Source organism: Zeugodacus cucurbitae, chromosome 4 (genome assembly GCF_028554725.1).
Source record: "Zeugodacus cucurbitae isolate PBARC_wt_2022May chromosome 4, idZeuCucr1.2, whole genome shotgun sequence".
Classification (NCBI taxonomy): domain Eukaryota; kingdom Metazoa; phylum Arthropoda; class Insecta; order Diptera; family Tephritidae; genus Zeugodacus; species Zeugodacus cucurbitae.
In genome coordinates, this window is record NC_071669.1 from 4,033,566 (window position 1) to 4,045,440 (window position 11,875).

General features: G+C 35.4%; 4 protein-coding genes across 4 annotated transcripts in view; 1 reads left to right on the forward strand and 3 right to left on the reverse strand.

The window, feature by feature from the left end:
- The window catches only part of LOC128921404 (serum response factor homolog A), a 182,983-nt gene extending 181,045 nt beyond the window's left edge, over positions 1 to 1,938 (reverse strand). The window contains exons 1-2 of the mRNA XM_054229032.1: positions 1,933 to 1,938; positions 1,726 to 1,861 (exon numbers count right to left, since the gene is read on the reverse strand). Of these exons, the coding sequence (XP_054085007.1) occupies positions 1,726 to 1,861; positions 1,933 to 1,938 (142 nt within the window). The remainder of the gene's footprint in view (positions 1 to 1,725; positions 1,862 to 1,932) is intronic.
- A 5,693-nt stretch (positions 1,939 to 7,631) lies between these two features.
- LOC105210603 (uncharacterized) lies at positions 7,632 to 8,449 on the reverse strand. The gene is made up of 3 exons (XM_054229033.1): positions 8,381 to 8,449; positions 7,858 to 8,181; positions 7,632 to 7,790 (listed from the first exon to the last, which is right to left on the reverse strand). Exons 1-3 carry the CDS (start codon positions 8,447 to 8,449, stop codon positions 7,632 to 7,634), a joined length of 552 nt encoding a protein of 183 aa, XP_054085008.1.
- A 449-nt stretch (positions 8,450 to 8,898) lies between these two features.
- Positions 8,899 to 9,525, forward strand: LOC105210612 (uncharacterized). The gene is made up of 2 exons (XM_011181682.2): positions 8,899 to 8,976; positions 9,055 to 9,525. The coding sequence occupies exons 1-2, from the start codon at positions 8,899 to 8,901 to the stop codon at positions 9,523 to 9,525; spliced, it is 549 nt and encodes a 182-aa protein (XP_011179984.2).
- A 1,264-nt stretch (positions 9,526 to 10,789) lies between these two features.
- Positions 10,790 to 11,627, reverse strand: LOC105210617 (uncharacterized). Its single transcript, XM_011181696.1, has 3 exons — positions 11,522 to 11,627; positions 11,014 to 11,333; positions 10,790 to 10,951 (listed from the first exon to the last, which is right to left on the reverse strand). Exons 1-3 carry the CDS (start codon positions 11,625 to 11,627, stop codon positions 10,790 to 10,792), a joined length of 588 nt encoding a protein of 195 aa, XP_011179998.1.
- Positions 11,628 to 11,875: the final 248 nt, after the last annotated feature.

The window sequence follows — 11,875 nt, forward strand, 5'->3', positions numbered from 1 at the left end:
AGAGTGCAAGGCGCATTTGTCAACCTGAAGTTAGCAGAAAGAAGACATTTATTTCAACAAGGACATATTCCTTTTGCACCACACACACTCACATCTTCCTGAGCTTACTCACATACATACGAGTATATAAAAGAAGAAATATATGTTGTTGTTGCATTTGTAAGCCTGTCGAACTGGCCGACAAGCGAATGCAATCGGAATTGCAATTGCTAGGCGCCATATTTGTATGCTGCCACAGTCACATGGCCATAGGCGCACACACACATAGATAGATGTGTGCTTGTAACGGTATTTAATCGTACGTGAGTCTATTGCATTTGGCATGCCTACCGGTCGCCCCTTTTTTCGGGCATTTGCAGGAAACGAAAGTTGCAATTGTTGGTTCGCTCTCTGTGTGTTCGTATGCGGTAACCGTCGGGCATGACAGCCGCACTATTTACATGTAGTCAGGCGCTTCGGTACACATATATACATATAGGTAACATAAAAACAAGAATAATAAAGGGTGCTTACTTAGAGAAATTTATACTCTGTCTTGGTAAAATTCGGCGGTCGAGTCCCTCCTCTTCTTCCGATTTTATCTCTTCTCATACTACGCAGAACAACCTACTATTTATTAGGAGAGGGCCTCATCACGTAAGCGGTTCTCCGACGGCATTCAAAACATATAGTGTTCCTAAGAAAGCGTCTCCACTACGTTCCTTTGATAGATCATACAAAAACGGGATAATAAATTCGTGCTTCTTAAGCTCTGTGTCAAATGCTGCCGATGAGAACCTGATTTCTTCAAATTTCATGTTCCAAGTGGTCAACTTCGACAGTCGTAGGACTCTTCACCTAACGAACCGGGTTGATAGATCTCAAAGAACTCTATACAGTTCTACACTAGCTTTTCTGGTTTAAAACCATTAAGACAGAGCCTACTAAAGAAGATTTCAAGTTTTTTTTGCAGTGAGTTCGTCGCTTTCTCAAATGAACTTATGAGCCCGTATTAAGATATGAGGTTGGGATCGGAAGAGTTAATGGCGACATAAAACCAAATTGACTTCGATGAAACGTTTATAGGTGAAGAGTTCAACTTCAAATATCTTCGTTTTCACAATATAAGACTTGTCAACTTGGAACGCTTTCAGAAGCTCAGTTTGCTTAGATTATCTCAGAGCCCCACAAGGAAGTACAATTGAGTATGAAATGAATTAGAAAGTTAAAGGTAAAGATAGCTTCAGCTCTCCTCTCTCTCAACTGACCTTATTGCAAAATTCACCTTTTAAACTAAATCGAGTCCTTTCAGCTTTCTAAACACCGACCTGTGGATTTTTTAGTCCAACCCAAACGAAATTTCAAACTCCCTCTCATAACACCCTTTAAAATGTAAACGCCACTGAATGGCATTAAAACCTCAACTCAGATGTAATCAAACATATATCTGTATGCGTACCGCGTGGCACTATATGTGTTTGTTGTACTATTTTTGTGGTCTACCCACCGCTCATATGCAATGCAACCCTGCAAAGCCTATACTCGTTTATCCCCATGCATTTGTCGTAGCGCTGCTGAACTATTTTTCGAGTGTCTATCGGTTTGCTAAATCGCATTTGGTCGCCTACTTGACCAAACGAAATCAACTAATCGCTTGTCTGGGTAGCGGAAAGGCGGAAAAACGGTACAATAAAAGGCTTTTGCGCTGCATTTTTTTGTCGCAGCGTGTTTTTGTTTTTGCTTTACGCTGCGCGTCGGCATTACATGGGCAATTGTTTTGCCAGCGACGTATAACGGTACAACGGCGTAAACGCTCCGCATCCGCAATGTAAACATAGACACGTTGTCCTGCATTCCAAATGAGCGCCTGCAGCGTCGTTGCCTACCGAAAAAATGTTGCAACTCTATTTGCGGCTGTTTTTGCGACTGTAGGCGACCGCTCTCTCTACTCACCTCCATGTTTTCACTCGCTCCACTAATACTATGGATTTATCATTGCATGTTTCTTGGCTTAAATGCGCCGCTCTTTATTTTCAATCACTCGCAATCTATTTCTGCCTTCTTCTCATGTGCCTGTCTCAGTTGGCTGTGATTTTGACTTTGACTTAGCTTTGTCGATTACTTTGCTTTCGTTTTGTAAGATTTTCTTCGTCTTTCATATCCTTTCACTTAATACGATTAAACTTCGAGATGACACGAAATGCAGGAAAGTTGGCTTAAAGCAAACAATTTTGTGTCTGGTTTTTCTTAAATATTGAAAAAGATTTCATATGTATATATGTATGTAAGCTTAAAATTATCTTTCTAAAAAATTATTAATGAATTTAATTTTTTTTCAGGTATTTATGCCCAGCTATGTATACTATATCATTTTAAGAAACGCCTAAGGTAAATATATATAATCATTTAAAAATATATTTAATGTCTACAACAAAAATTCAGTACAATTCTCTAGCGTTTGAGTTTTCTATTATTTATTTTAAGCATTCGCCTATATGTAGGCAACATTTTTATTTGCTATATTCAGTGCGCCTATATGTAGGCAACATTTTTTATTTTCTGTATTCAGTGCGCCTAAATGTAGGCAATGTTTTGCGTTTTTACTTAATTTTTATATTATATTTACAATTAAACAGAAAAAAATCGGCACTAGACCTGGAATATACTTATGTTTGATACTGCAACAATTGGAAGCCCCATCTCTACAATTCTGTCATCATTTTATTCATAGGTAACAATTCCAGTGATGTTATTAGAATATAAGCTATTTTTATCGATTTCAATTTACAGTAATTTTACAGCTTTTTCACTAGTCACTTCCTTAGTTAGGTTAGGTCTAACCTCAAAACTTATGAATGCACTAGAATCAATGAGCTCTCCCGTAGAAATGATTTAATCAGAATTATTATTTAATCAAGTAATCAAAATTGTATTTTGATTTCAATACACAGCTACAATTAGTATTGAACATAACCTCACTTATTTGTATTTATAAACGAGTTCGGAAATAGTACTGGTGTTTAGCAGCGGTTCGCTTCGTTTGGAACGCTTCAAATACGCATTGCATATCAAACGATAGAAACCTTCCATTTGCAAAACATAAGCGCCATATTTTTTCGAAGGAAATATAGTCCACGAATAATTGTTCTGCAAAGATAAAAATATATAATCTGTAAATCTAGATATATCATAAATAACTCTGCATGAAAGCTGACAGAAATTGCAATTAAAAATTCAAATATTCTAGAATTAACACGCTCTAGCAGTCTCTCACTCAATTTGCATTGCGCTCTCTCTCTCTTTCCGAAGTTAACTATCTCACATCACCTCCCTTAATCTCTAGATTCTCATAACTAAACTTAACTTACCTTCATAACCGGACAAGATAACGGTGCATTGCCTGAGTTCAATAAATCCGTAGCCCATTTCTTCACAATATCAAAACCACCGGGTCCTGAGGAACGTTTCAGCAAGCCACAGCCATTCAAATTAAAATTGAAGACATTTTGATATTTATCAGCATTCAATGGTTTCATTGAGACCAGAAATTCGAACCAAATATCTTTTGTCAGATTACGTGCGATGGCTATCTGTATTTGTATGGCTTGTGCCTCGTCTGTAGTATAGATATTCACTGCGCTAAAATGATTCGGATTGTAAGTATAGGTTATGTTGCGGTAGTAGAGGTAGCGTAATTTCTGGAAAAGAGTAAAAATCAATTAAGTAAAAATAAATATTTGGAATGAGTTTACCGATTTCGCCTCCAATTGACTAGAACACCAGAGAAGTGCCAAAAGTATATATAATGGCTTCATTTTGTATAAATTTCCGTGAAATTTATAACACCAAGTTCACCGCAATAGACGTGGAATCTAAAAGAGCGATTATTGACAATTTTCATAATAATTTCATAAACTTGCATTTTGACTTTACTAATCGATTAATAATTGGTTTACATTTGTAGAATTAGTGACTAGTTCTAAATTGCTTAATGATTCAATACAAATTGATGTAAGCTTAGCTAACGAATTTGTAATTATAAATATCGTATGCTTTTTATATTGAATTCAGAGGTCAGCTGTATAAGGCTTCACCAAAGCTTTCACTTTTTTCGATTAGTAGAGGCATAACATCTACGCAGAGAATAATTCCTTAAAATATTCATTAATCACTATATCTTTTGCATATAATCTTTAACAATGGATTTAATATCCTATTTCCATTTAAATTTCTTATAAATCCCTGGTTTGACTCCGCAAAACTCTGAACCTAAAAAGTTTATAATTTCTCGATGAATTTCAATTCATTTTGCAAAGATAACCAGACCAATGTCATCATACAACAGTTCTTCAATTACAGTTGAAGTTCATTCATCTAGTATTTAATATAGCTTCCTGTCGATTTAGTATAGTATATCAATGGGTTCATAAATTAGGAAATAATAGACATTTTCTCTATAGGCTGAAAGCACAGAAAAATTATATTTTTTATTTAACATAACCCCACTTATTTGTATTTATAAATTAGTTCAGAAATAGTGCTCGTGTTCAACACAGGTTCTATACGTTTAGGTCGCTTCAAATACACATTGCATATCAAACGATAGAATCCTTCCATTTGTAGAATATGAGTGCCATATTTTTTACTAGGAAATACAGTCCAAGAATAATTATTCTGTAAGAATAAATTCATAGATAATAAGATATTCGAATTCCGACAACATAATATAGCTTTCAGTTTGAAGTCACTTCAACTATCTCACAAGGTATATCTCAATATATGAGTCAATAGACTTAACCTACCTTCAAAACCGGGCAAGATAATGGCGTACTGCCTGTATTCAATAAGTTCGTTGCCCATTTCTTTACAATATCGAAGCCACCAGGTCCCGAGGAACGTTTCAGCAAGGCACAACCATTCAAATTAAAATTGAAGACATTCTGATATTTGTCGACATTGAACGGTTTCATTGAGACCAGAAATTCAAACCAAATATCTTTTGTGACATTGTGCGCTGTGGCCAACTCAATCTGTACAGCTTGAGCTTCGTCTGTTGTATAGATATTCACAGCGGTAAAGTGATTCGGACTGTAGGTATAGGTTATATTGCGGTAGTAGAGATAGCGTAATTTCTATAGAAATGTAAAAACTGAGCGGAGTTTATTAAAATTAGTAAAATTTTAAATGAACTTACAGATTTTGAGTCCACTTGCCCCAGACACCAGAGAAGTGTCAGGAATAAATTTAGTAGCTTCATTTTAAAGAACGAATTTTCCAACCCCGAGTTCTGTATAGTATGTGACAGACGAGGAATCTAATAATGAAATTAATGTGAAAATCGCTTTAATATTTTAGAGAAGATTTTAAAGCGATGCATAATGACTAATGGATTTATAATTGGCTTAATTTTGCTGAATTAACGCCAAATTCTGATAAGAATAATAATTTAATACAAATCGAGATGAGTTTAACTAATGAAATTATAATTGTAAGCAACGAATTCCAGGCGCAATGAACCATGAACTTATACTACTGTATTTAAGGACCATAACCATACGTTAAAAGCTCCGTAAAAAGCTCTATGAAAGCTTTTATTATATTTTTTCGATTGTATAAAATTTTCGATTTGTAAAGGTATCGTAAGATTAAATAATCTCTAGATTTTATAGACTAAAAGCTTCCTAAAAGTTCAATGAAAGCTTTGACTGAGATTTTTATTTCTTTTAACTTAAATCAATCTACTACAAATCCATTCGATATTTTTATTTTGTCAAGTTTATTTCATTGCAATGAATATGTTAAATTTTTTTTCAACAGAACCCCACTTATTTGTATTTATAAACAAGTTCAGAAGTAGTGCTCGAATTTAGCAGCGGCTCGATACGTCTGGGTCGCTTCAAATATGCATTACATGTCAAACGATAGAATCCTTCCATTTGTAGAATGTGTACGCCATATTTTCTGGTAGGATATACAGTCCATGAATAGTTATTCTGCGAAGAAAAAAACATAAATGATAAAATATAAACATAAAAGTTGAGGGAAATGATACTTAAGAATTCCATTAGTAACAGAATAGCACATTTAAACTATCCTTCTTATACTTTCTAATGCTCACTTCATTTCCAAGTTCCTACAACTATCTCACTTCATCACAAGTTATCTATCAGCACTTATATCTTCACTTACCTTCAAAACCGGACAAGATAACGGTGTACTGCCTGAATTCAATAAGTTCTTTGTCCATGTCTTTACAATATCAAAGCCACCGGGTCCTGAGGAACGTTTCAGCAAAGCACAACCATTCAAATTAAATTTGAAAACATTTTGATATTTATCGGCATTCAGCGGTTTCATAGAGACCAGAAATTCTAACCAAATATCTCTCGTGATATTGCGTCCTATGGCCAATTTGATCTCTATAGCTTGTGCTTCGTCTGTGGTATAGATATTCATAGCTGTAAAGTAGTTCCGATTGTAGGTGTAGGTTATGTTGCGGTAGTAGAGAAAGCGTAATTTCTGTTACAAACGAGGTGGAAATATAAAAATAAGATATTCAAAAAAGAAATAATATAAAAAGTTAGAATGAATTTACAGATTTCGAGTCTACTTGATTCAAGCACCAGAGGAGTGCTAGAAATATAGTTAATGGCTTCATTTGGTGAAAATTTCCGTGAAACGAATTTAGAATGAAGTTGTTGAGATAATAAACTACGGAAATTGAAAAAATGCTTAATGTGAAAATGGTCATAATATTTCATGTAAATTTTTGAAGCGGAGTACATGTGGACTAAGCAAAGCGATTTATAATTGCCTCACATACGAGTATACGGAGTAGTGTTTAATTCCTAATTGATTAATAATTCAATATGTGATTGAGATAAGCTTAGCTAACAAAACTCTAATGGTAAACAACAATTTCCAACCGGTATGAACCAAATCGATGTATTGGCTTTAACGAACAAACGAAAAGAAAGCTCAGTGAAAGCTTTCATCATATTTGGTCGATCATGAGAAAGATTACATAATTAGATGAATAAGAGTTAGTTAGAGTTAGAGAGAAAATAATACCTTAAAATATTCAGTAATCTATAGGAGCTGTCAATAATCTTTGAAAATAGGCTTAAACAGGTTTTCGTTTTATATTTCACATTAATTCGTATTTCTGTGTTCAAAAAAGGTATTTTTTAAGGACTTAGTTGCATCTTTCGAAGAATTTCAACTCTTTTTCGAGATTAAGAAGATCGAAATTCATCGCCCCAAAGTTCTAGTATTATAGTGCAGGTTCCCAAAGATCTGAGAGTTCTTAAATAAGAGAACAGTCTCTCTCTCTCTTGTTCTACCTTTGTCTGACTGTATATTACAGCTGAAACATACATTTAAAATAATTCATTGTAGACCACACCCCTAATAATTTTCGGTCTAAATAATCGTTTTAAGTAATTGGTATACTTATAAGAAAATTCGCTTCATTTCAGACTTACTACTGGTCTGGATAGTTAGGAACAAATTTCCTTCAAGCTTATGTAGCTTGTAATTCTTACCTGCTTTATTGTATATTAAATGAGCATTTCGGAAAGCTTAAAGCTCATTTTTATTAACTTTTAATAATATACTTGTATATTTAATATTTATAACTTTTAAACATTTCTTCATTTCCGATGCGTTTCAAAGATGATTGTCATATTTGTATAAAGATCATTCTTTGATGCCTTCAAATAGAATTTAGCATCGACGCGATATAAGCCAGTTGATATGAATTTCGGTATGCTATCGGGTTCTGGACGTAAATTATGCCAGTGATAGGAGCCCTTAAAAAAAAAAAGAATTTAGTTTTTATTAAATAAAAAAAAAAATAACAAATTGAGCAAAACTCACCGCTTTCCAAGGACACGTGCGCGGCATATTACTGTACTTCAGCAAATTCGCAAACCACAGATGCACCAAACTCTGATGATTCAACTCGCTGCGCAGCATATCGCACACATTGATGTTAAAAGATACCATGGAACGATATGTCTTCGAAGATTGCTGCTTATAGAGTATAGCTACTTTCATCCAGAAATCCACTGGCACATCTCTAATTTGATTTAAAGACACATTTATGGTTTTGCGATCGATAGTGATGTTGCTGATGAAGCTGTCAATGTAAATGGGATTGAAGTTCTTCTCAATGCTGCGGAAGAAGAGTGTTATGGATTCCTGGATGGAAGATATATGAAAGTGATTTAAATTAAATTTATTTTTTTAAGAAAAAAATTTAAATTTTGATATTTTTAATCATAATTTAATTTTATTAGTAATGACTTCGCTTATTACTCACCTTCCGTTCATTGCTCCTTTCCACTTGCAGCACTACAAGTAAAAATCCTATAAAAAGTAATTGATTTTTCCGACCCACTCTCGCCTGCATGGCTTTCGATACCTTTGTAGTATGCAAATAATTATTTTCCAATAGTTTTTGCGACATTTTTTTTGCAGCAAATATTAGTTTGTATGCCTCATTAATTCTAATTATGCGGCATTCATTGTTTAATTGGCGTGTATTTAGTGGCTCGTTACAAAAATACAATAATAATCATTATTATTTATGTTAATACAAATAGAAAAGTCTAGCTATTTTGTAAAAAATTAGTAAAAAAAAATTTTGTAATAGACAATTAAGCAAAAAAGTATGAAAAATAATAGAAATTCGCCTATCCACCATTAATATATTATATCAATTATTTTTTTTTCCTGTGTATCATTATAAATTCATTAGAATATCTGATAGAAAATGCCTCAATTGTACAACAAACCACTTTTTAACCTTTGCTAATTATCTAATTTGAATTTTTTTTATTTTCAAAATTTTTTAAAATTATTTTTCAAATTCATACAAATTAACCTCGGTGACCAAAACATGCTGCAGACCACAAAATGGGTTCAAGGCTTAAAGTGTACACTGTTTTTGTACTCTTACTACTACTTACAGTGTTTCCGCACTTTACAAATGGCGTGAGTAACTTTCTTGAACACATCAACACGCTTAACAGCTTTCTTTCACTCTTTCGCTAACTTTCTCTCCACCACCAGATCACCCAACTGTCCTTCAAGTCGGTGCATTCCCGTTACAACGCGCATTATTTCACGAACTTCACAATCCAAATTGTCAACGACACGATTTACAATGACTTCGAACTCATTGAACGCCTGGACCCCGGTGTACGCTGTCGTTTGGAATTTCAGCTGCGTATTGCCAACTCCAACATTTATCAGTCACTCTTCGACTTTGATATCGATGTTTGCAGCACGATCATTGCGTTGAAAGATCACTTTCTCAAGAGTTGGTATCGCAGTCTTTTGAAGTTCGGCAATTTCATGGAGAATTGTCCCTTTCATGCCGATCATTATTATTTGAATGGTTGGTTATTAGAGCCGGCTTTGTTTCCCAAATACCTTTACCCTGGTGATTACAAAATGATTGCATTTATTTATAATGGACAGTACAAAAAGAAAAATATGGATTTTGTGATGGAGGTGCAACTGGAGACGGTTGTGTCGTGAAATTTGATGAGTGAGATGTAAAAATAAAATAATTCCATGAATTCTAAGGTTGAGTCTTTCGAATTTGATTTTTATTTTCTCTTCATCTTTTTGGTGATAGTCGTGGACATGGTTGCAACCATCGTTATGCTTTATTGAATTGATTAACTCTATAAAGTCCACAGGGTGGTTCAGAGAGAGTATTGCGATAGGATTCCAGACACGTTGATTTTACAATGGGTTTTCTAAAGGCCTAGATGCGTTGTCCACCATCCACTAGAATTGATTAACTCTATAAAGTCCACAGGGTGGTTTAGGAAGTGCAGGGTGAAGAGATTCCAGTCCCGGTGACTTTACCATGAGTTACCTAAAGGCTTAGATGCGTTGTCCACCATCTAATAGACCTCCCTAAGCTTAGCCTTACTCCACTCTATGTCATAGTTACCAAACATCTCTATACAAGATCAGTTCTTAGGCTCATCCTCAGCTTAATTAACAATTCTTGTCTTAATCTCCACCTCAGTAACTGTCGGTGTCTCAATTCCAATATCCTTCTCTGACTAAGTTCCTGTCGCGTAATTAACTCCAGTGTCAGACTCAGAATTCGTTTTGTCACAAGTCTCGATCTCAATCTCTGTCTAATACTTGGTTTCGTTTTCGGTCTCATTGATTTCCAGAATTTCAGTCCCAGTTTCATTACTTTTCCTAATCGCAACCTTAGCACCATTCCTAGTCTCTCCTCCAGAAGTCTCAATTTCCGAGTCAGTCTCTGTTTAAGTCCAAGTCCAAGCTTAAGTTAAAATCCAAAGTGTTAATTATATTAGTCTAAGTCGAAGTCGAAGTCAGTTTTAGGATATTCCTCAGTTCCTTACTCACGAACTTACTTTAATTCCTCATTGTCAGTTAAAGCCTTAATAAGAGCCCTCGGTAGCACTGATATGCGCCTCAGTATTTAACTTAAGAACTGTATCTTAGAGAAAGATTCGGTCTGAGAGTTACTTGAAGATTAGATCTCAATCACAGTCTCATTCTCAGCAAAAGTCTCAATAACAGCCCCGGTTTTACTCTCAATCTAACTAATAGCAACAGTTCTAATCAACAACTCAGTATCATTTTTGGTCTGAGTTCGACCACCCATAATCTTTGTAATCAACGTAGAAAATCTTTGTAATCAACCTTATACCTTCAAACTCAATCTCTTCCTTATCAACGAAAGATCATAACTGTATAATATTTATTTAATTTAAATATAATGTCTCAGTTCGCCCTTGGGTACCATTCAATATCAGTCAATCTGCAAATCGGCCTCGAAATTAGCCACAGTTATGTCTTTCTTGTTCTTCCTGCCTTTATAGTAATGCTGCGTCATAATACGGTATTCACCAGCCTGCAAGTAGACTGGTATGCTGCCTTTCTCCACAGTAAAGTTTCTTATGTAATAGGGACCCTTAAAATAGAACAGTTGTAATGAATCTACACTTCGAAGAAATCTACCAGAAGAAAACATACCGCTCCAATCGGGCAATGCGGCTTTAGATTACTGTACTTAACCACATTCAGCAACCAGGCACGCAGCAGAGTAATGCGCGACAAGTTGTTCATTATGCCACAAATGTCCACATTGTAGGAGAATATGGTCTGGAAGCGTTTCTTATCCGCCGTGAGACTGATGCGTACATCGAATTTGGTCATGAAGCCCTGCACCACATCCTTCAGCAGCCACATTTCGATATTCAAGGCGCCAGCTGTCACATCGGTGGTGAGATTATGCACATAGGCGTGGTTATATGTCATGTGGGCGGCGTTGAAGCGCACGCCGCGCTGTCGTGCTGCACGAAAGGCAATGTCAATAGAGCGTGCATATGAATATAAGATGTGTGCTATTCAAGAACAACCGTTATATGTGATTGTCAGCTGAGTGAAACATGAGAAGTGTGACGTATGCAAATTGGATGCAAAGCAGCTGCATTGTATGCAAATGCATTAATTGGCAAATTCATTAAAATGCATGACTCACCTGCGCCTTGATAGCGTGCCGCCAGTGCGCCGCTGTGACAAAAGACAATACAAAGGAGCAATGACGCTGGCAGCAGGGATTCCCAAATGTTGCTGCGCAAATGCATTAATGCCGACTTAATTCAATGAGCAGCAGGCACAATTGAATATGTAAAGCGTACGTACGCTTGTGTGGTGGAAGAGCTGATGATATGCTTGCCACAAACAAATTCGATTTCTTTTGCTACATGAAAATTTGCCGTAATTATAAACGTATTACGTGGCGCAGCGCGTAACTTATGGTCGCCATCAGTGCTGATAATTTAACATTAATTACAAATTATTCGTTGATGTCTAGGCTGAACTGTCTTTTAAA

What these genes read in the sequence shown, in the direction of transcription:
- LOC105210603 (XM_054229033.1), bottom strand. Translation starts at nt 8,449, where the DNA reads ATGTCGCAAAAACTATTGGAAAATAATTATTTGCATACTACAAAGGTA. An exon ending in CGAAAGCCATGCAGGCGAGA is followed by an intron (nt 8,182 to 8,380) that starts GTGGGTCGGAAA and finishes TCTTCCATCCAG; the next exon opens with GAATCCATAACACTCTTCTT. An exon ending in GCACGTGTCCTTGGAAAGCG is followed by an intron (nt 7,791 to 7,857) that starts GTGAGTTTTGCT and finishes TTTTTTTTTAAG; the next exon opens with GGCTCCTATCACTGGCATAA.
- LOC105210612 (XM_011181682.2), top strand. Translation starts at nt 8,899, where the DNA reads ATGGGTTCAAGGCTTAAAGTGTACACTGTTTTTGTACTCTTACTACTA. An exon ending in TTCCGCACTTTACAAATGGC is followed by an intron (nt 8,977 to 9,054) that starts GTGAGTAACTTT and finishes CTCCACCACCAG; the next exon opens with ATCACCCAACTGTCCTTCAA.
- LOC105210617 (XM_011181696.1), bottom strand. Translation starts at nt 11,627, where the DNA reads ATGCATTTGCGCAGCAACATTTGGGAATCCCTGCTGCCAGCGTCATTG. An exon ending in GGCACGCTATCAAGGCGCAG is followed by an intron (nt 11,334 to 11,521) that starts GTGAGTCATGCA and finishes CCTTTCGTGCAG; the next exon opens with CACGACAGCGCGGCGTGCGC. An exon ending in CGCATTGCCCGATTGGAGCG is followed by an intron (nt 10,952 to 11,013) that starts GTATGTTTTCTT and finishes TTCTATTTTAAG; the next exon opens with GGTCCCTATTACATAAGAAA.